The sequence below is a fragment of the Siniperca chuatsi genome, linkage group LG23 (assembly GCF_020085105.1).
Source record: "Siniperca chuatsi isolate FFG_IHB_CAS linkage group LG23, ASM2008510v1, whole genome shotgun sequence".
Lineage (NCBI taxonomy): Eukaryota > Metazoa > Chordata > Actinopteri > Centrarchiformes > Sinipercidae > Siniperca > Siniperca chuatsi.
In genome coordinates, this window is record NC_058064.1 from 14,019,957 (window position 1) to 14,043,901 (window position 23,945).

A 23,945-nucleotide genomic window follows, 5' to 3' on the forward strand; every position below is an offset into this window, starting at 1 on the left:
CCAATACTTTCAGCTATCTATTACTCTAGATACTCTATAACAGAAGATAATGCATTACAAGCTATGCCAATGGTATGAAATGGTATACACTTCCTGTCTCCTAAGTGGGCGCGGTCGCCTCTCCCCAGTTACATAATAATAACAATAATAGTATTATTAAGCAAAGAAACACAAAGTTTTACTTCAGTTTTAACTTTTAATTCATGATTTCACGCATGAGTCCCTTTTAAATTTCTGGTTAGCTGGTTGAAAACGACGTCGGCAGCACTGCAGTAAAACCAGACTGACGGTTCAGCGCCAACAAAGAGAGTAGTTGCCAGATCTCACGAGAGTGTGTGGTTGCGAGAGACAGGTCTCGAACAAAGTTAATTTTCTGCTCATCTGTTCGTCTGAAAAATGCCATTATTGTGTCAGAATGTTCATAAGATATGTGGTTTGAAATATGGGTCCAATATTTACTTCGGTGGCTATGGTGCGAAATAATTGGTCACAATCTGTGCTCACGTTCACTTCTCCCATTGGATAAATAGACTCAGGACTTGCCGCAAGTCTCCTAAAGTGCAGGGAGGTGGCTAAACCCATGTGACACAGATACAGGAAATGGCTCTCAAGTGAACCATCTCCTTTCTGAACTGTCTCTGGTCCTATGTTCCCCAGTTCTAAGGTTAGGGTTAGGGGGTTAGGGAACTTAGGACCCTGGGAACATACGCTCCGTTTCAACCATTTATCCAGGACTTTTAGCTATTACAATCCATTTCCACTAGTTTTAACTTGTTACAGCTAACTCAATATATATAGGAGTATATATTTCTTAAATAAAAATCATAATTTCTACTTAGTGAAATTAGTTGAGGTAGTCTACTTTCCCAGTACCACACAGCAATTGCAGAAGTATTTCCTGGGATACAAGCACCCCTGGTGGGAATCACTACACTAAGAGTTTATTTCAGTTTTTGCTTAAATGTTTACACACATATATACACTCACAAATATACACTCACACAGCTATTTTTGGCCTGAAACACACTCAGAAACTGCAGGCTTTACATCGAAATGCATTTAGTACTTTGTAGTGTACTTAGAAGGGGATTTTATAATTGGCTCAATATGATATGGGTACAGAATAATCTGGAGGTAATTGCACAGAGTGATAACAGGGGTTTGGCAGTGTGGGGCGAGAGCCAGGGTTAGGGCTGGGCGGGCAGGATGTAGGGAACACTGCCATGCATTTCCGGAGTCTGGCTCTGGACTGCACAGTGCGGTGAAGGCTTCTAGTTACTGTCTGCTGGCTCCCTCTCCTTCTCCCTCCCTTCTCTCATACACTTGATTAAAGTTAAATGTTGGATCAGGTAATCATTGCGCCTCATTCTCATCATAATCAACATATGCTAAAGCATGGGGCCTTCTTGAATTTGTCTGTGTACAGTTATGTGTTAACGTGCATGCAGTGGGTGCTTTGTTATAGTTTGATCCTAGATACTCATAATCCACCACAGTATCAAGTTCCAAAGCAAGAATCCAGAGTTTCCTTGCAAGGCAATAGTTTCTTACCACCACTGAGCTAAGGCAGCCAACCAAGTGGCAAACTGAATTTGAATAGAATGGAAAACTGGCAGAGGCAATTTTCTAACACAAATGATCGGACCATTCTGTTCTTTTTTAATAGATGTTTACCTATACTGTGTTCAGTGTTAAGGTTTTCCAAATGTGGTTCAGTTTCCAGTGATCGCATGCTGACATGTCCATTCAAACATATATTGTTTCTGCACAGCAGGTGCCAGAGCTATTTTCTGGTTTCTTCTCATAACGGACCAGTGAAACTATGTCAAGCATGTTTCCTGTGTTCTAGTCTTTTTGCCCCTTGGCTTAATTTTATGCAGATATGTTTATTCTAAGAATATGGTTTGAGATAGAGATGCTGCCTCCCCATGCCTGCAGAAACACAAGCAAAATGAGCGCTTTCTGTTTTATCAATAGCGTCCTTGTCATCAGTGTCCACCAGTTGCCTTGGGTAAAGTTAGTTTAGGTTTGTGTCTTCTGGACAACAGCAGGAGTAGGACAGGGTTCAGCTCATTTGAAGTGATTGTGATTGACGTACAGCTAGCGCTCATGGGACTCTGGCCCTGGACTGGAGCCCCACAGCGTAGTCGTTCTGTTCCCCCTCGCCTTTGAATTCGATAGCATGTAATTTGAATGCGCTGCATCCAGAACCGCACACTAAGTTGTATAATATGGTGAGCTTGGACGGACGGGCAGATCTCGAGTTGGAAAAGAATTCTTAACTCTTTCACCGGATAACAACGGTCAACAAGCGGTAGGCAAAAACTGGTAGTGCTGCTTAATTGCTTGTGAAGTCACACAAGGCCATGAAACCTTAGATGATGTTTATTTAGGTCCTGGAAAATATGCAATAAGAATTTTGCAGATGTTTGTGATATAAATTCAAAATTCCTGTTATTTGCCATTTTAAAGAGAAAAACCTCATTGTTGTTCCTCATTATGCAGCCAAGCTGACATGGAAAAGTTCTGTAGGGGAATATCCACGGTGCTCTTGGATATTCTGACATTTGTTCACTGCACAATTAGACTCTGGTTGTCTCTTGGGCGATGGAGAATGCTTACTCTCATTTTTCCCCCCTCTAATAGTCAACCCATACTCCGCCCTATAATAGATTCACCACCAAATTAAGTCTTACTTAATCAAACCACATTTACATGGGTATTTTAAAGCCACAGATTCATACATGACACTATTCATGCATGAAGAATTTCACAATGTTCCTCCCTTCCACGATCTGTGTCTTTACTTCCTTTCTTTTCAAATTATTTTCCAAACTTTGATTCTCCTGACTGAAGCAGTCATGTGGGCATGAAAGACCTGTGTTTGAATTCCTCTGGGCTTTAGTCACACTCTGATGAAGAGGGTTTGTTAGATCAGCCTCTCACTCGTGTCGTTTTCTGACTTTAAAGTGCTATCACTCAAGGCCAGATTGCCTAATAGGCAGCATGGCATGTCAGTGTTGGTAATTGGCATATTGGTCCGCCATCTGCTAGTTGCCAGATGCCAAGCTCCGCCAGAAGTTTCATAGCTATAAAAAAGACTATTGTATTATTTTCCCTCTAACTAAATCTCTTAGTTTTTTAGTGGGTGATGATTTAATTCATGAGGCAGCCTTGCTTTATATCTTAAAAGGTAAAACCTCCTCTCTTACTCACGTGATCTACATTTCATGGGGTTTTTGTGGATGATTGATTGTGCGAGAGTGAGGTCAGTGCTCCTAAGCAGCGCTTCTGATGTCATCCTACAAAGATGCATGTTCTCCCCTTCGTTCCCCAAAGCGGGTTATTTGGAGAAGTATACAAAATTGTTAAGAGGGACGTTTAGCCTTTGGGCTTCTTCTCATCTGATAAAACAAGCACAGGAAATGTCTCTGTTAGCTGATTGGCCTTGTGTTTTCCTTCGGCATCCTCCCACTGGGACCTCAGACGTGCACAGTGTGTCCCTGTGGCACAGAAACCACCCTACTTGTCTCTCTCCTAACAGCTACATTAACTTTCTCTTTGCCTTTCTCCTTTAACACCAATCTACTCTACCTCAGCCCTTTTCTCCAGAAAAGAAATGATTACTATAACGTTCATTCTCACTTCACCCAACTTCTTCTCTTCGCCAGCTTTCCATTCTTTCCTCCCTGTCCTCTCTTCACCTCCCCTCTCCTCCCCCCTCCTCTCAGCCTCTGGTCTTCCTCCCATAGCGTCCCAAAACTAAACAAACATGGCTAATCAAGAGCCTGTCAAATCACTTTTTAAAAGTCCCATATTTTAGGGTAATGGGGAATTAAGGGAACGTGGAGGTAATAAGGTGATGTAAATCCCAGCGGCGTGTGTGAAAAATACCATTGAGTGTAAACACATGACCGGTGAGGTCATGTGTTGACACAGTTAGCGAGGTTAACTGCTCTATGAATCGCACGAGGGAAAACAGACAGGGCAGTGTGTAGGTCAGTTATAGGCCTGCTGGATTTATGCTTGTGGCTATAGAGGTGCTGTGTGTGCTGAAGTGTGTATGGCGAATGTGAAGGACAGCTTGGAGAGTCCACATTGGATGCCTGCCATGATGGGAGTGAGAACTGGCGAGAGCGAGATCAGGCTTGTATGTGGTAATGATCGAAGTGAGGACTTACCTCATACACATAAAACAATCACTGTGTCCTTACATGGGTATTCACATGAGTCAGACTTCTGTAATTGGGTTTTATTCTTTGGAAGAGCTTCAAAGTTGAAAAATAGTTTTTTATTCCAACCAAGTTCTGAGTATTTGAACATTTATTTTAAGTCTTGGTGTAAAATCTAAGGGGAATACAATGTTGTCAGATGGTCTCAGAACTTATTAATATATTTAGGGCAGCGACTAACTTAGAATCTGTCGATTATTTTCTTGATAGATTGAATATTTTGTCTTCATATTGGTTTGTTTTGTCCAACCAACAGTCCAAAACCCAAAGAAATTAAATTTACAATAGTAAAAAACACAGCTTTGAGAAGGTGGAATAAATGTTTAGCATTTTTTGCTTTGTAAGTGACTTAAACCTGCATTAACTGGGGGTTTTGGCCACTTCGGGGCAGCGGAAACAAGCTGCAAACACACTGACATATTATCACGAGTTTAGTTGATATGGCAAAAGTGTTAGCAAAAAGTTGGTAATTTCCACATCCTGCAGAAACAGAGCAGCATTACATTCATCAGGTGACCAGAAACTCCAAATGAATGCTAAGTCCAACGTTCACACTAATTTTAGCTCTGTTTTTGTTCTTCTGAGGGAAGTATCTGGCTCTTTAGCAGCTAAATGCTCCACTTTGTTCATTAGCTAGTCACTACGTTTGTCTGTCTGCTGATTGGTGCCGTACTGGTAGTGTACAGTGGGTTTATCAGAACTTTAATTTGTGTAAACTACCTGATGCATCTGAAAACGACAATGATGATAGCGGTGAGAGTGAACAAAAACAGTAAAGTAAACCAAAACAAAAAAGCTGAAAGATGCTAAATGCTCCGTAGAGCTGAGGGGAACTGCAGAGTCGGGTTACAATGATCCGTGGGTTCGTGACCATGAGCAACACTTCTCGCAAAACACATAGTTATATATCTGTTGTTGATATAACGATATTGATTATAGCAGCTTTAAGCCATTCATCAATGATCAAAAGTGTGGGTGACAAATGTTCTTTTGGTCAGCTAATCATTTAATCGACTCGTTTCATCACTAAGTAAAATTTTATTCATTCATAATGTTTCTCAAACCTTTCTCAGTCTGGTATCTAAAGTCAGACTCTGCACATGTGTCTCATAGCAAGGCACATTGTTTGAAATGGTCCGCATCCATCTTTCCCACCCGAATAAGCCAGTCTGAGGTCTGTGTCGGGGCTGCAGTCGGGAGCAGCAGTAATTGTTTAAGAGTGCATTTATAGAGTGTACTCTTTGTGCCTCCTAATCAGAAGCATACTCAGGCATTTACATATGAGCCTCAGAGGATTGCTCAGGAATGTATTACAAGCAAGGCAAGAGGACGGAAGAGTAAGAAAGCTGGCTCTAGTGGGCCACTTCACTGTTACCATTTTTTTACATTTCACATGTCACTGTCCTGTTGGGGGGGGTGTAAAGTGAGTAAGGCCGAAGATCAAAAGCACAGAATGGGTGATGCAAAGCCAGTCCTCCCTCAACATCAGTAACAAGTGTAGGGTCTACATTTGTGTCTTTGAAACATGGATACCAATGATTTCTCAAAAAAGTAAAAATCCAAAGTTCTCATCTGTCTAACTATATGCGACCTTTATAGATTAGATTAAATCTATTAGTTTTTGTGGATTCATTTCAGTATGCATTAGGTCATTTGTCAATTTTTCTCTCTGTACTCTAATTCGGGTCTGGCAAGGGGACAAGGAGAACAAAAATATGGCTTCAGAAAACCATTTTAATCAGACAGTGCTCCGCGGGGACAGAGGCTGGCATAGGAGAGCTCTTTACCTCATCAGAGCTCTGCCAGTGGTGATTGGGAGAAACACTCAGTCAGGTTTTTATTGAATAACCCCAGCTCTGTACTGGAGGGGCTTTACTGTAATAGAGCAGCTCTACGGCCGCCGAGGTGACAGCCAAATGGTACTTATTAAACTAAGGGATGATTCATACTATATGTCCTACTACAGTTTAACCTTGTTGGAGGCTTACGGTTTGGCTTTAATGCCAAAGTCCAGTCACATTTCTTATGACTGAGATACATATGCGTACGTTTATCCTTTGATCAGACAGCAGAGTTCACAAATTTCCTACGTAAAAAACCCTCACATGAATTCAATTATTTAATATAGACAGTAATTTCCGTCTTCTATCAATTTACGTTAATATCCATTTGAACTAAGTATGTGCTGAGTGGTTTAGATCAAATTTTTCTTGGAGATGCACATTAGCACCTCTACAGGAATAATAGCTGTGGGTCCCGTTGTCTCTGCTTATTTACCCAGTACACTGCTCTCTGCACAAATTGAGCATGACGTCTAATGGAGTGTGAGCGCGGATTAATTACCCCCGTATTTAGACTAATGGCTCCTTCTCTTCTGATTAATGATGACACATGTCACACGGAGGAGGGCACAGCTAAAACATACGAACAGTTTTATGTTTAAATCTGCCATTGGAATATAATGGTGTTTACTTCGACAAAGTCTGCTGATATGAAAACACTTTGTTTTAAATATTATTAAAATCATTAGCTATTCAATTCCCGTTACTGGAACAGTGGCATTACATAAAGAGAATGTAGCTGTAACCATCCTTGTATTATCAAATAAAAAGCAATGAACATAAAGTGACAAGTTTGTATAGTTAAATCACTTGTAGGAATCATTTGGTGGTGTGTGATGAGTTGTAAGTATGGCAAGTGGATGTGCCACAACTCATATATTTTGTATATGATAGCAAAGTAAAACTATAGCCTGACTGATACTGGACTTTATACAGTATCAAAACACAGATATCAAAATCGAGAGTTTAAAAAAATCTGATATATTGGCAGATAGTCATATTTTTTAAATGCATAACTCTAACATAACTAATTATCTCTTTAATTAGTTTTAAATAATAGCGACCAAAATATGTACTGAGCTAAACATTTTGATGGTATATTATTAAACGTGTCAGTGCTCTCTAGTGGACAAACAATGTTATTGCAGCACAACATAAATTACCTTAAAAAAATTGGGCATTTCTGTACAGCAATTTCTTATTACCGATATACAGTATCTGCTATAAGCTAATATCGGCCTGGCCAATTTATCGGTCAAGCTCCATTTTCTGCTATGCTGGTTATATATATTGGTGTTTTAGCATGTTTTTTGGCCTGACTTGGCTTTATTCATAAGGGGTATACATAAGCTAAAGCAGAAACCACAGTTAGGTGTTTGAGATTTTGGAAGGATATGGTTTGAGCAAATGGTTTTAGGTGAATTGTTGATGGTTCACTGGATCAGATGTTGAAGAAGGTACAAATGCCGTAGAGTGCATATGAGGGATGAGATGGGGTGCCCATTCTGGCCGGCCTCATTAAACCCTACCTTAATGAGAAACAAAACACCCAGACGCCCCCCTAGAACAATGGGTTCTTTTTATGAAAGAGTCTGTGTCCCATGTATGATGGAGTCTGGCTCGCGTCCCGGCAGATTTTTCATGAGGCTCAGTGTGCCTGAGTCAAGCCCTGAGCCCCGCAGTGCCACTCACTTCTGTGACAGCCACCTGGGAGACCACCTTGGAAAATGGGCCCCTATTAGTTCAGGTTAGACTTAATGACCAGTAATGGTACACCGGCCAAGCCAAACTGTGCAAAAGGGCTCCGGGCAGGCCGAAATGAAATACCAGTCACTCAAGCTCTGAACATAAACACAAGGTGGGTGGTGGGTTGGGGTGAATAGATATGTCTGTAGGTGCGTGTCTGTGTGTATAAGAGTATTCAGACATGCATATATGTGTTTGAGAGCAGAGTTGCCCCAGATGGAGGAGACACTTTTCAAGTGCGAGTTGATGGGTAAACCCGCATGGACAGATTAGTGCGGGGGGGGGGTGTCGTCTGTGGTTTTGGATCTATTCCCATTTAGCTCTGCTGCTTTGTGAACCAAATATCATTTCCAGTTTTGCCATCAGCTAAAAAAAAGCTTGCAGCAACTTCAACGGAGCAACCAGAGAAACCTCCTAAGAGCACTGCTCAATTATTTACAATTTCATGGCTGTCTGAGATATGTGTTATTCTAATAAATTTAGAATTAGGAGGCTTAAATACCGCACATATATTAACCTCTAAAGCTGAATTTTACCCTCAATTTGGTAAATGCCACATCATGCTAATGGCATTCAATGATGATTGTGTCTTCCATGGTCTAAATAGTCTGAGGTCTAGAATTAGCGCAGTAACATTAACAGTAAGAAACTCCACCATTTGAAATGCTATAATATGAGTCAATCAGCCACTGAATAAAATTACTTTTAACTCCCCGGGCAAATGAGCTGCAGAGCTCCCAGGCCTGCAAACAGCAGACAGAGAAACATAGTGTAATCTTCAATGAAAGAGACAGAGACAGAGGAAGAGAGAGAGCTTTGTTATGTCTCATGAAGCTCTAGGGTTTCCTGGAATTTCTGGCAATGGATTCCAAAGTCACATAACCACAGAAAGAGAGAAGAAATAGAGACAGACAGGAGGGTAACTCTCCTGAAGGGCACAGTTCAAGACGTTTACTGACAATAGATGCTCTGCCACTGTATACTGCAGATATGAAGATCTCTAGTGTTTGCACTGGTGGTCACTTTTTCCTCTGGACTGACAGAAACAATGAACACAGTACAAACACACCCGGAGAGAGTGCAGAGTATAAGGTGACATACATTACCTACTGTATACCTACAGATTAAACACCCTGGCTTGGGCTTTTCACCTCGAGGGGGGACAGTAGACGTGCACCCGTCCAAGCTGGCTGGCTGCCACACTAATAATAACAGCCAGCACAGCCATGCACGAAAATGAGATCTGGTAAAGCTAGTGAACTTTAGCCCTGTGGAGCCCTGAAAGGATTTGAGGTATTTGAAGAGTGGAATGTATTTTTGGGAAGGAGAGGTGAGCTCTCTGTCACTTAGAGAATTGTGCATCTGCTGATTCAAAAGCTTCAAAAGGCTTTAATATCTTAAAATGTTAAACTACAAACCACTGAAAGATAGAAAAAAAATGCCACGTTTTCCACAGGGCTATGATATTTGTTGGGATTTCATCTTTGTCTCCATGAAAGAGCTCCACATTTCTAGTTCCTGGCATCATATCTGTTAACCAATGTAGGTGGACTGGGATTAGGACTGGTTACTCCACTGAATTTTGTGCTGACTTCTGCAGTCCTTTGTCAAGAGCTTTTTCTATCACAATACTTCTTCTGATAACTACAGTATTTTCTTCCCTATGTTGGTTGCACACTAGCTACATACCAGCTTACACTTGGAGAGAAGTATTACTATAAAATTCATGAAGTATTGAATTTAATCTCTTAGAAAGACATAAAAGTAGTATTGGACTTTTTTGTTATTAAGGGGGGTAGCTTAATGCAAGACATAAAACACAAAGAAGTCAAACAGGCAAAACATGATGCAAAGGTCTCACGCTGTTCAACAAATCAGTGTAAAAGGTGCTGTTCAGAGTGACAAACCCACAGAAAATGATTACTCCACTCTGCAGTTCCACTCAGGTCTACAGACCTTTTTAGCAACTTTCAGCTCATTGTTTTGGTTTTATGGCCCACAAGTTTACTGTTTTGATACAGTCATCACTCTCATCAGCTTTTTTTCCGGTCGGAGCAGGCAGCTGTTTGCAGTGAAAAAGCTCTGATAAACACAACGCTACCTGCCCTGCACCAAACTGCAGAGAGACTGTTAGCATTTAGAAGCTAAAGAGCCAGATATTTCCCTCAGGAATTGGTAGAGACCCAAAAAGACCTAAAAGGAGAATGAATGGTGGAGTTAAATTTGCCAGGTTTGCTTACACGTTCGCCATAACAACTTTATAAGCTGAAAACACGTCAGTGTTTTGTTTACAGCTAGTTGCTGTCAAGTGGCCAAAAAAACAATTAATGCTTATAAAGGTTTAAGGATATATACCACATTTTGGCGAGAAACACTTAATGTAAACACAACCATTTTAACTTTAAGGTAGTCTAACAGTGATAAGACGTAAGTTATCTTCTCTTGGTAACTGTCATGACCACTGAAGCCCATTTATCAACTGTCAGCTGAATATACTGATTGGAGACATTTTTTTAGTTTCCACACCTGGCTGAGGAGTTCCAGCACAACCATTAAATGGCTCGGCCCCGCATCAACTCAGTGAGAGCATGCCGGGGCCGCATGAATACCCAGAGAGAGAGAGAGAGTCATAGGATTAAAACAAAACGCCCCTGGCTGTCCGTTGCTATCTATTATCATTCCTTTTTCTGACTTGTGCGTATGCAGCAAGTGTCTGTGCACTCCCTGAAGAAACCCTCAGATTTCCTCCCAGTAAGACTAAACTGAAAACACTGTCAGGGGATCACTCCACCTCTCCACATCCACTGTGAGTAATAGACCCTCTCGGTCAGGTCATCTTGCTCGCCCGCCACGCCACCCACAACCTACCCGCTGCTTAATCTCCTCCTATCTCTCTCCAGGAATGCAGCCCCTTATTTTGAAAAATACCTTGTCATGTAATACCCTTGAAAAGCCTTGCAGCACACTTCAAAAAAATTGGCATTCTGCTGCATGATTTACTGACCTGTGTGTTTAAAACAAGGCAAGAAAGATAAAGATTTATGACATTTTTGAGAGATTTAAATAAATATGTCCTGTGTAAAAGTGATATTCTTTGTGTTTTCTAGATAGGGCTAAGATACATGCGCAAAAAAGGCAAACTTGTGTCCAAGTTTGCACTCAGCTGTGACGCTTTCAACAGGCTCTCAGTATGTGGGGGCATTGCATCATGCATCATGCTCACTCTAACCTCATGTATGTTTCCATGTAAGGTATGATGGGAAGACATTCTCTCTTAGTGTGGTTTGAGCCAGCCACATAAATCACTCCGCCGTTTATATTCTTTTTTAAATCCTTCTGATTTTCTCTCCTTCTTTCCCCAAAGTGTAATTTCTCTCCGGCCACGGAGAGCCACACGTCCACCACGACCGAAACATGGCTTTTATAAGAAGCATGTCACAAATGTTCAGCAGATCCATTTTCTTTCCTTTTTTTGCCTTAGAGAAACACATCAGGAACCTCTCAAGCTTTATGAGAAATACATTTTTATGTTCCACTTAATGTTTCCAGCATGTCATGTTATTGCCCGTGTACCAGAGGCTGTGGGCTGCTGTGGATCATGCTAATCATGTATACTTTTACATTTTAGTCATTGAACTTTGGTGCATATCCCAAGTGACTTACACTTATTAAAAAAAAGTACAAGTTCAGGATCTTGCCTGAGGGCCTTTCAGCCAGACACACTGGCTTTTTGCAGTGATTGAAACTGTGATCTTTCAGTTTCTGGTTATAAGAGCTGAACTTGAAAGAAAGTAAGGTTTTTAAACATAGTAGAGGTCATTTCTGTTCTGCTTTATTGCCATCAGCTGGATAAACTGTTCTCTAGCTGTGGTGTCGGCAGTAGCACTGCTCAGACTAAAACCCACCATATATCAGCACTCTGGTTCTACTAGTCTCCCTGGTCAGCTCAGTAGTAGCAGATTAATGTCCTGTTGAGGAGACACAGACTCCTACCCGGGCCTCATTTACTCTGACAGAAGGCAGGTGTCAAGAGCCTCCTCTTGTTCCTAAAGGAACAAGAGGAGGCTGCTTTTCCCTAGGAAATGGACACGAGAGAAGGATGGGGAAGGGGATTCATGACAAGTCATATGTTCGTGTATTCAAATGCTATTTGTTGCTTAAAATGAGACAAAAACTCAGTGGTGCAAGAGGTTTCCAAGACCATTAAATTACCTGTTAAAATGTTGTTTTTTCAGTGCATTGGGATTACTATCACCTCCTTTGTCTTTGGCTTCATTCAGCATCTGTCTGTCTTATTTACGATTCTATTTAGGCCTAATAGACTTTAAAGTTGTCACAATGCGCCCTAAGGTACTGAGCGAGTTGATGATGTTGTCCTTGTGTATTCATCATAACTCTGGTTTGTTATGACAGGAAAATGATGTGGGAAAATTGCATTTATTTATGCATTAGTCCTGCTTAGTTTGATAGTATTGTAGTGTAGTTTTGATAGTCTTGGCCTTTTTATAGCATGTATGTTCATCGCATTTGGTCCTGAGTAACAAAAAGATGAAGGCTTGACTGTAATGTCCTAGTGAGTTACACAACAGACTGTTGTGTCAAGCACATGTCAAGTGCAGGGGTGCATATTTAATGAGATTATTTGATATTCTGGATATTTGCACCCAAATATCTGATGGTATTTTTTTCAAGGAAGTGCTTACATAAGAGGGTTGCAGCGCTGAAAGCTAAAACCGCCTGGATCCTGAGCAAGCAAGAGAAGAAAGAGCCGGAATGGCTTATTTATCACTTTGTTCTCCCTGTTCATTGTTGGGCTTGAGCTCAATCAGTGATATCTTGATGCTAGTAGAACTATTGTATCATCATTAGAAACAACCATAGACTGTATATAAAGATGGACGACGCGTCTGCACTTCCTCCCTCTGTACAAAAATGAAGCCAAAATATTCTGGATACTGGAGCTGCCATCTTGCGCTGGTGACGTCAACTGGAGCCAGAGTCTTAGCAGTAGTGATCGGGGTTGGAGCCATGGTATCGAGGTCGCGCCTAAGCAAATCGCCTGCTGGCTTTAGCTTCAATCTTGTCATCTAATATTTAAATGTCTAACTCTTCCTTTAGGATTGTAAATAGATTTTTTTTAAAGGATTGCTCAATATGTATATCTTTGCATTATCGTCACTAAATTAAAATATTTTATTTAAGGTCTGTTCTCTGTCACCAAGCATAGCTATTTTACTCGTGTTTTGAGTGTATGTGTGGGTATGTAGGTTGTATCAGTTAAGACATAGTCCAGCCCTAACCGGCGTAAAACCGCAAGTTGTTGTTTTTACATTTCGGTTTTTGTATGGATTAAGCAAACAGACAGAGCCAGAGTAGCTGTTTACCACTGTTTTCAATCTTTATGATAGCTAAGCTAACTGCCTGCTAGCTGTAGCTTCGTAATCTGCGTACAGGAATGAGAGCGATATCGATCTTCTCATCATCATCTTTCATCAAGAAAGGAAATGAGCATATTTCCCAAAATGTCAAACAATTTCTTTAAGATGGAATACAAAGGTTCAGCGACTTGTTAAACTGGACAGTTTTGTAAAAAGGTCCTTTATTTATTGCTTTGTTCTGTGCTCCAGACTTTTGTTTTCATCTCCCAGCAGTTTTCCTCCATTGCTGGCAGTTCACACACGCTCCAAAAAATGTCCCAGATAATTTGATAAGTTTCTTGTGAAATGACATACCTACATAGACATTTTTTGCAGTGCGGCAGTGGCAGGAAAATGTCAGAGCTGCTCCATATAGCGAGGGGGAGGGGGCAGATAAACAAACCGTTTCTAACTTAAGCAGAGGTCTGTGGCGCTTGAGACGGCTGCTTTTTCACCAAGAGGAATGTTCCCTTCCAGGGGGCTCCGATTCAAAGTGCACTGCTGAGACTTCGGTATAGAACTCATATGTGAAAGTGAAGAAAGCTTTTGTGTGTGTTTAAAAATGAAATGTCAGCGTAGTGAAAGGATCCGTGTGCCTTTCTTTCATGGCTCCTGAGTCGTGCAGGTGTGCATGTTTGTGTGTGTGTGTTCGCTGAGATGTCACGGCAGGTCCAACATCACCATCAGTCATGCTGTTTTGAGAGGGAGCCAACTCTGTGGCCACTGTGTAGTGAGTGTGAGAGCTCTATCTCGCTGTGCACACAGCATGCAAGAAAACCTTCCCCTTTTTTTTTTCTTTTTCCCAGTTTGGTTACGGGAAAAGGCAGCATTTTTTCCTTCCATATTTGGTCATATGGAGCACTGCCAGTGAGCAGTAGCCTTTTGATGCCGTACAAACATCCCTATTTTGTGTGGGATTTGTACTTTTTGGAATGCTTTTTCTCCAATTCTGCTTGATTGTGGGTGTAGCATCTGAAAGTGCACTTTTAAAAGGGACACAAGCCTTTTAAAAGTCAAGGACTGGAGAGGAATTGTGTTGGCTCTTGCTGCGATTGCACAAAGAAGTTGCCTTTTTACAGAATTATTTATGATTTGGGCAGAAAGAATCCAAATTCTAATGCAAATGTTCCTCTTAAAACCAACATTTAAAAGTAAGAGTAAAGTTTTATAACCCTTCTTTTTCAGCCAACTGCTACATCAACTCGTCTTGGGCAGTTATTTAATTTGGTAAATTGGATCAGCAGCTGACAAATAAGAATTTATCATCTCATTTCAGTGGTTAACTTTGAAGAGCTTCAAGTAAGATTTTGAAACCAGCTGAAGCTGGATTTAGTTAGATCTCCTCAAAAATGAGAATCAAGATAATATGTTTGCATCTGTGTGCTAAAAACTGCTGTCGAAACGCTGTGAGATCCAGATGATGGCTATGGCATGTTGGGGTAATGTTTTTATTGCAATTTAAGTGTGAGTTAGCTTAAAAAACACACCCTCAGCTTGAAGGGGAACGCTGGCTAGTGAAGCGCAGGTGTTTTCAGCTGACTCTCCACAGAAGGGAAAGGCCATAATACCTTCAGATCTAATGCAGCCTAAAATGTGATGAGCACTACGAAGCTCCCATCTATGTGTGGGACCGGGAGAGGAGAAAATATTAAACAAACAGAGAGTCATAGTCAAAATATACAGATGACGGTGTGCTCAAAGTTAAGCGAGGTTACCTTGCTGACAGTGGAAAATAAAACACAGGATTCAAGAATGCAACATAGAGAGTAATTTGTTTTTATCAAGGCAACACAAGAATTTAGAAAGTATCAAACTAGAGCTTCCTTTCCAAAAGGGATTTGTCAGTTTGAAAGATAATTGAAACAAATACTATTTATTATCACAAGCATATTACAACATGCTGTTTGAGAAATTAAGATGATTAGGGTTAGAGCTGAGATACACAGTATGTTAAAGGATAATTCCAGTTTTTAGGGTCTTGAGTTTCGTAGTTCCTGCCGTCATTTTCATTGGCTGTGATAAGTCACTTACTTATAAATCACTTAGATCTGGGATCTGATCTGAAGCAGATTCGCTACGTTTTTGAGTGTTAAACTAAAATATTAACTAAGAAAGTAAGGATGGTTTTTTTTTTTTTTACTTTGATTGTTGCTTATTGACTCTTAATGTTTCGGGTCACTGATTCTTTGATAAATTCAGTGGTTAATTCTAGCAGTGCTTAGTGTAGCCTGCTAGCACCCTGTAAAATATAATGCATCCAAGGTATTCCATTGAGATTTTCTTGGCTTTGTGTGTGTGAACAGATAACCTCAGTCAGTCTGTCTGTCTCTGTGTGTATGATTCACAGGGCACAGAGAGGTGTTATGGAATGTGAACCATTGTCTGGGAATGCAGGAGTCTCCTTTTTCTTCACCAAATGGAAACTTAACATCTTTAACCTTCAGGTCTTTTCCCCACACCGATGTGAAATTTTCCCCTAGCTGGTTTGTCTTCTATCCGAAAGCTAAAGTCAGCACAGAGGAGATTGTAGGGCTATTTGAGGGAGGATTGTGTCTGATCTCCAGATCTGAAGTCACTAACGACAATGCATCTGAGGCATTCAAAGACTCTAGCCCATTTCTTGCCCTAACCCTCAAAACCATCAGCACGGTATTCCGCCGCATTTCACTTGCCACAGTGGCATTAGCGTCTCAGGTTTGCCTATGAATACCGTCTGCTCATGCTCAGTGAAAATTTTCCTCATTCGAGCCGAAGCCACACTTGCAAAAATTTGTTTTGGAGGAGACAGAGTGAGTGGAAAGCAGATGGAACTGAGATTGAGCTGAAGTCTGATGCAGTTGGCCACCTCATATGTAGCCTAGAATATATAGTCACAGCTGAAGACCTCGGCTTTGACAACAGAAGCTATTGTGGTTGATATTCACACTGTGGAATGCAGATGCAGACACAGACAAACACAGAAAGAAGCTTGGCTGCTAGGACATGGGTTAATCCTATAAAATTAAACAAAGTACTAAACTTAATTCACAGCCAAACAACCATGAGTTTCCTCATATTGTAGCTGAACACAGTGTGCAGCTGTTGGCTGCGCTGCTGCATTGTGGTCCAAGAGGAGATAGTGAGAAAAGGGTGAGAGTAAAAGGAAATTGCATGGGCAAAGACAGTACAGGCAACCGATACTGGATCTTTTAGGCTGATACTAATATTATTATTTGAGAGTTTTTAAAGTTGTTTTGTCACATAAAAACATTTTTAAAAAAGCATGACACTAACAGCTAATATAACAATGACAATAAAATTTGAAACAATAAACTGTAAATTAATAGTATAGTATCAAATAGTAACAACTATAAACAACACAATGATTTTTTTGATCTATAGTAAACAAAATGATGATAAAAATTAAACACTATCTTTAAATTACCGCACACAAATCTGTGTGCACTGCAATTTTTGTTACACTAGAGCTGTCACTTTTTTAGGTCACAAATTAGAACTAACGCATAGTAATTTGTTCAAATTAATTTAAATACAACCCACATACCCTAAACCTAAACTATGCTGTAAAATCGACATGCTTCCGTTCATTCGCAGGGCCTCCGCTGCTTCACTTGAGTGACAAGCTAACGTGACAAGCTAATGTGACACGCTAACCTGATAAGCTAACGTTACCATAAGGCAGCAAACAGCCTTATCTTCAGCAATGATTTTTCCATCTGTGGTGTCGAATCCAAATTGCTTCCTCACATTACTAGATTGTTTGGTGTCTTTATTATCCATTCAGTCTTGCTTTTGTTAGCGAAAAGAGCAACAATAGCCTGGTTTACTGCAGTGGGTCAGATGGACAGGCCCCTTGCCTGTTGTGCCTATACACTCTGAAATTTGTATTTGAAAAGATCATTACAGATTGAATATTTATTTGTTCCCCAAGTTCAAATGTTAATTCGAATTTCAAATAAAACGTGACAGCCCTTTTATATACTGATATACAGTATCGGTCAATAATACCAGCCCAACAATGTATCGGTCAGGCTCTAAAAAGCAGGCAGAGAGTCTCTACATGACAGATGATGCTGAGAGAGGGACAAGCGGAGATGGAAAGAAAGAGAGAAATTATTGGCCTTGGTGCGCCAAAAACCTCCAGTGAATTTATGAATACTCATCCGTAGCCGCTTTGCATCCAGGGACTGTAAACGTGTTAATGCTGCCGAGGCCTGGACGTGTGAGAGGAGACACATAGCACAGAGAACCACAACCACAAGGCCAGCTTTCCAAACACAGCACTGTAGGTGGTGATGCATATCACACATGTACACACATTTACTGTACCATAAACACATACTTGTATTTTCAGTGTTAAAGTTGTAAAAGCATGCACTCTCACTCATTTAAAGTGCACACACAAAAAAAAGCATGTGATCATTCATATGTACTTCTTCTGTACACATCTGCATACACTTTCCACACACACATTTCCAAATATACATCTTTTTTGTTAAATACTGTTTATCGTGATGCACACACCCTCACACACAGGCTGAACAAATTTTAACCGCCCTGTCAGACTACTCTCATGAGACTCCTTACCCCTGCAGAATACGTTAGGTTTACCCAACCCAAACTGTCCCCAGAGCCTCAGCCGAAACAGCTGTTAGTGTGCAATACCTACGGCAATGCAGTATCTCTCTCTCTCTCTCTCTCGCTCTCTCTCTCTCTCTCTTTATTTCGCTCTTCCTCCCTTTTTTACTGCCAAAGCTTTATCTGTGTGATAAAATAATCGTAAAATGATCATTCTTACTTTGCCAAAATACTTACCAATATATCTTAGCTTAGACTGAACCAGTAGACCTCTGTCTCTCTCGTTTTCTCTTCACATTTGGCCTATGTACAAATAAGTATGCTCATCCCCATTCAAGTAAGCATCCAGTACTGCCATAAATGGACAATTTGCAGTAGGTTGTATAGCTACATGCTAATGGAGGAGCATGTCAGGGATAGCGGTTAAATTCCCACTGTGTCAGTTAACGCCTAGTTACTCCAAATATGGATTCTTTAATGATGTTCTTTAGTGCAATACTATACCTCTCAGTGGGAGGAAAAATGTGCAACATGGCTGCTGTCTCCAACATTAAAGGCAAGTTTTTGACCACTAGTGGTGCTATGGAGCAACGTTTTGATGATTTCATTCCAATGAAAATTGCTCATGTTCCCAGTGCACAATCAGCATAAGCATCTCTCTCCCTGGACCTGGCCCCTAGGACAATAGACTCTACATTGAAAGGCCCTAACACACATTAAAAAACTTTTCCACGCTCTGAGAAAGTTTTAGAAATATTAAATCGTTGTTGGTTAAAAAAATTCCTATTACAAAGAGTAAAAATTGACCTTGTGTGCAGTTCTAAGTGTCCTGCCAACAGTTTTATATGCATGTCTCTTATAATGGTGGTCTATGGGGAAAATGCTTTTTGGGCTGCAGGGGAGTTTTTCTTTTTAATACATTCATGATGTACACGCATGAGCACATTTCTACCTACAGTTTCACACGATTTAATCGATTGACAGTTGGTGATGGTAACATGCCAGGTAATGGAGCAATACAGGAGCAAAAGCCAGGAAAGAAGAAGACTGCTAACTAGCTCCTCTCAAGGATACACACAATGTGAGAAACACTCAATGTAAACATAACTTTGTTTGTTTCCAAGAAAACTCCACAGAGTACCTTTTTAAGCTAAGGTGACTATTAGCAAAGACAGAGAGAGGTTATATGACAGTCATTTCTGTTGTGGAAGAGAGGTGGTTCACATGTGTCGAGCTAGTCCGGCAGACCGACAACAGTATTTGAAGTGAAGCAATCCGGCTGTCACAATAAAAGCCTCAAATTTGTCAGAATGTGGAGACAGTTGTATTTTCATCCTCTCCAACTTTTGACTAGAAGCCCTACATTTTTAGTCTGGCTGACTAAATATTGATAGGTGAAGACAGCTGATGTCAAAATACTGAAATCCTGCTGCTTGTGAAAACCATCTTTTCACAGTTAAGGGGCCGCATTCTCCACGATATCCCATGATATATAACCTATTCATTATTATCTCAATAATATTTGACATTATTTATTTTTATATAATAATTTTACAACAGTCGGAGCATGTTTCACTATAGCACTTGAAACTGTCTCTTGTGTCATCTAGTCTCCAAGGTAGTTCATACTACTTGTGAAAAACCGAAGAAAAGAGTAGAAGTGGTTCCTGAGTTCTTGTCAGTGGTTGGTATGTTGGAGACTGTAGCAGATGGACAAAATAGTTTCTTTCATTGATGCAAAGACTAGAAAGGTCAGGATTTGTGCCAGTGTTGCTTTCACATTCCAGATGACTGGAATACCTCTCTTCACCTCGACACCTGCACAGCTGTGACTCCATAGCTGCTAGACATGTACCTCCTCTTCTCCTCTCCTCTCTCCAGAGAACAGTGTGGTCCTCTGGAGGCCAAGAGGAGAGCAGCAGTATGTGTAGCGTGACAATGTTTGCTTTTATGTAAACTCCGGCCTAATACTAATAATACACCATTTCTTTTTTTAAGGTATATGGACAGATATGGTAACTGCAGACTGTGGTTTGTTTTGGCACTGTTAAATGGTCCTACTCTTTCACTTTTCATTTAATGAAAATCAAACAACACATGAACTAGAATTTCAGTTTCCAATACTTCTGTTTATGACCAAGTACCCATAAAACTAATGACATTCCTATCAGCCTCAGCAGGACATTTTTAGTGCTCATTAGCAAATGTTAGCATGCTAACACTCTAAAATAAGATTGTGAACATGGTAAACATTACAGCTGCTAAACATTAGTATGTTAGCATTGTCATTGTGAGCATGTTATCATGATGACGTTAGCTTTTAGCTGAAAGAACTGTTATCGTGGTACTGTGTCAAAAATTGATGATAATTTACTTACTTGTTATTACCATGTTGCTAGCCAAGGATTAATATGAAATTTTTGTATTTATTATAAAAGTGTGTTATGTTCCAACATGTTTGATTTAAGTAGCTTATGTAGCAGGTTATGTCAACATGAAGGACTGGATTTTTATTTTATTTTACTGTCATAAAGGTAATTTTTTTAAAAGCTGGAGCTGTGTGTGACTGTCTCAGCCTTGTAACCACTGGCTGTAATAAGTCACCATTGTTCCATTATTTGGCATCCTCACAGCTGGCAAGCACATAACTTGCGCAAAGCTAGTTTTTACTTGTTTATCTTCACATTAATGCCCTTTATTCAACAACCAAAACAGTCAGTGCACGAAAAAGCGATCCAAAGGAGGAGGGGTTTTTTTGACTAGCATGTGAGTAATTTGGAGGCTCTTTCAAGTCCCCTCTGCTAAAATCAGAGGTTAAATAGGAGCATTCCTCACATAGCTCCATAGCCATAATGTGGAGATTAATGTGTTTGTCTAAAGGTTGCGAGGGGATAGTTGCTCACAGCATCACAGTAACAAATCTGACCAAAAAGCTGCAGTCTTCTCATCTCAGAGAATGCTAAGCCAGCGTTAGGAACATTTCACCAAATCCAAAAATAGATGTGCTGCTGGCCCATACTTATTCTTCAGCCTTATTCCCAGACTGCTGCTTGATCTACTTTGTGCCTCATTTGGCCAATAAGGGCCCATTGTTTTGGTGCTTTTAACTCAAGACTTCGTGAGAAGATAGAGGCATTATAAATTGGTGTAATCCCAGTGGCTGTCAGGATAATATCAACTTGGCTTTTAAGGCTTTTTAAGAGGCTGGCACTTAGACAGTGGGTTCTGTGCCAGGGTCTGGCAGTCTCGACAGGTAGTAATTTGACTGGTAAATGTGTCATTATAGCCATTGTAGAAGGTTGGGGCAGACAAGGAAAGAGAAAGAGAGGGAGGAGGAGAGAAAAGAGAGAGACAGAATAAGAAAGGAGGGCGGGATGGATGCTGGTTTCAGAGATAAAAGGGTGGAATAAATGGACAGATGCAGCGAAGGAAGGAAGAAGAGGTTTTGCAGTGGACAGGCTAAGACGGGCTGAACTTGTGCCTCCAGGTTGCTCAACTTTATGGAATGCTGTCTTTCTCTCATTCTGCCTCTGTTAGCTTTTGCAAAGTGTGGGTGGTCCCTTCAGTGATATACACAACAGTCACATTTCTACGTCGCACTGAGGGCTTTTTCTGCAAGCCACAGGCTTCCTCTTCTGTCCTGCGCCTGGTGTTCTCCCATGTGGAGACAAGACAATGTGACTGTGCTGCATTCAGTCATGCGTTCATTTAATGGCCATATTCATACATCACATATCAGCTTGAAAAATCAAATTATCTCAAGTTTATTATTAATGTTCTTGTATATATGACCATTTTGTTGACAAACATACTTTAATTTAATTTAAATGACATGTTTTTAAATGACCTATGACTAATTTTTGTACAAAACTAAACACCAAATGCAGTCCTCTCTGCTGCATTAATTAATGCATTATTTGCAACAATAACTCCAAATTTATATTCTTCCCTGCTTGCGTTACTAATAACTTTGTCTCCCTCGGCGTTGCTGGTTCTAGGAAGTATGTGATTAGACTGGTGATGTTTGAAGGCCTTGTCGGTTTTAGTTATTGCTCTCATTTTGTCTTAATTACAGTTGTATGAATAGCTCCACATCCACAGCCAATTGCCTCTCCACATTTCACAAATGGCTGTAAGCGCGCATCTAAACATAGAGAGAATTATTCTCACCGGGGGGGGGGGGGTCTGTCACGGTTTCTTCTAGCTTCCTGTACATGTGTACATCTGTGTGTGCTCATTCGTATGCTTATGAGTGTGAATGCATGTGCACAAATGCTGTAATGTTGCACCTACATGCTTGTGTACATGCATACTCATATACAGTTGCCATGTAGACCCCTCCTGTATGGGACTGCCAGATGAAAGAAAAAGCAGGCAGAAAACATACTTCCAATATGGGTGCTCAAGTGCAGAGTCCTAGAACAGTTTAGCCAAGCTCTGACATGTAGGTAAACAAAACAGGAAAAGTTAGCAGTAGAGATAGGGAGAGACAGGACGGGGGAGGGAGGGAGTGAGGGGGGTAAGACTGAGGGAAAGAAGGAAGGAGGTTACTGAGGGATGGAGGGAGGGACAACTAGCAGGGAGGGGAAGGAACAGGCATTTGCCTTTTCTGTCAGCTGAAGCCGGACTGTGGGAGACTATTACCAGACGTTGTTACATTGTGTCTCTGCTTGGAGAAGGCATTGTGAAAAGCTGGTATGGTGTGAAGGAAAATATATTGTTTGAAGGCTAATTCAAGGTATGGCAGTCATAGTTCTTCCTTTGTCCTACTGAACTTTTTAAAGCATCTTATTTTCTGCCACAGTTGCTTTCCTGCTCATGTTGTATCATCACAAAGGACAAAGTATTTAAATGTGACTTTATTCAGTGCTATCTTTTTATTCCTGTCCTGACATCTTTGTCTTTTTCCCTCAAGTGCTCAGCTAGCATCTGTTTACTCTGCTCCAGTGTACAGTAGATGTTGCCGGTGGTTTAAGCAGGGATCGTAGATGTATGATGGGAGGCTCAGCAGCTCCTGGGTGGTCTCAGTCCTCACTGCACAGCCAGTCACGTACCCTAGCAGGGTATTTTTAGTGAGAGTTGCTCTTAACTGATTGAGTTAACATCCTGTGCTGGCTTTTCCTTCCTCTCTCTTTCTGTCTCTGCTCTTCTTTCTTTCATTTTATGCCTCATTCCTCTGTTTTTCCACCAAAGTTTGTGGGCAGAGATCTCAGCCAAGCTGTTGTCACCTAAGGCTGAGGCTTGTATACACAAAGATATGACTACACACTTCTGGTCAGTACTGTGTGGAGAAGGATGGATTGTACAGATTTCAGTCCTGGTTGATTTAGCGACAACCGTGTTAACAGGTGGTAACAGCAAGTTTAATGGTGGTTAAATACGACAGCAAACACTCGTTGAGCAGCTACTCAACTATGCTTGTTCCTTGCAAAATAAAAAAATTATGAAACTGATGAAAACATGCCCCAAATCTTGTTTTGTGGAAACAGTGTTGATGAGCGATCTCTGTCCGCGGGGAGAAATGCACTGTTTCCTGTGACTGCAACAAAAGCCACACTGTGTTTCGCCACTTAAATGCTTTTAATGTGAAGCAGCAGAAGAAGGATGTCCCGTTTGCATTAGCAGTAACATGATACAGCTGCGATGCGGCTGTGGGAGACTGATCAGTAAACAGTGAGGCTGATATCAATGAGATAAAATCAAAAACAGTCATTCCTAGGAATCTTGCTGTGCGTGTGAAGGCAATTTGAATCCAGTATCAAAAACAGGGTTTAATTTCATGAAAATCTTGAAATTGAGTAAATTAATGTGTCCGTGTTTGATGATGTCATCCCTCAGGGCACAATCATGGAGGAAATTGACTTTGAACAGCGCCGGGAACTGAGGAGGCAGAAGCGGGAGGAGATGCGTCTGGAGGCCGAACGGTAAGACCCATTTGGTTGTTTTTCATTCACGTCTGCAGATTAGTACTCCAGCATTTCCCAGCAAATTCTCTTACAAAGCAGAAACTGTTTAAAAAGTCAGTTCTCCACAATGGCTTTATTTGTAGTTGTAGTCCAGAGGGGGCCACGTTGCTGTCACTGAAGAGCTTACTACTTAGGCTGTGTGAAGCTGAGGGAGCAGCCTGTATT

The 23,945-nt window shown here is 40.8% G+C and overlaps 1 protein-coding gene across 17 annotated transcripts in view; it reads left to right on the forward strand.

Annotated features, from left to right (window-relative positions):
* The window catches only part of cald1a (caldesmon 1a), a 341,833-nt gene that overhangs the window by 285,064 nt on the left and 32,824 nt on the right, over nt 1-23,945 (forward strand). For 13 of the 17 annotated variants that reach the window (XR_006376780.1, XR_006376781.1, XM_044185619.1 and 10 more), the window contains one exon: nt 23,653-23,738. Coding sequence is in view for 15 of the 17 variants with exons in the window: in XM_044185607.1 (XP_044041542.1) it covers nt 23,653-23,738 (86 nt within the window). In the remaining 2 variants the exon portion in view is untranslated. Of the gene's footprint in view, nt 1-22,399; nt 22,553-23,406; nt 23,544-23,652; nt 23,739-23,945 lie in introns of those variants that run through there. The other 4 variants (XM_044185615.1, XM_044185618.1, XM_044185617.1 and 1 more) reach the window with 3 other exon arrangements.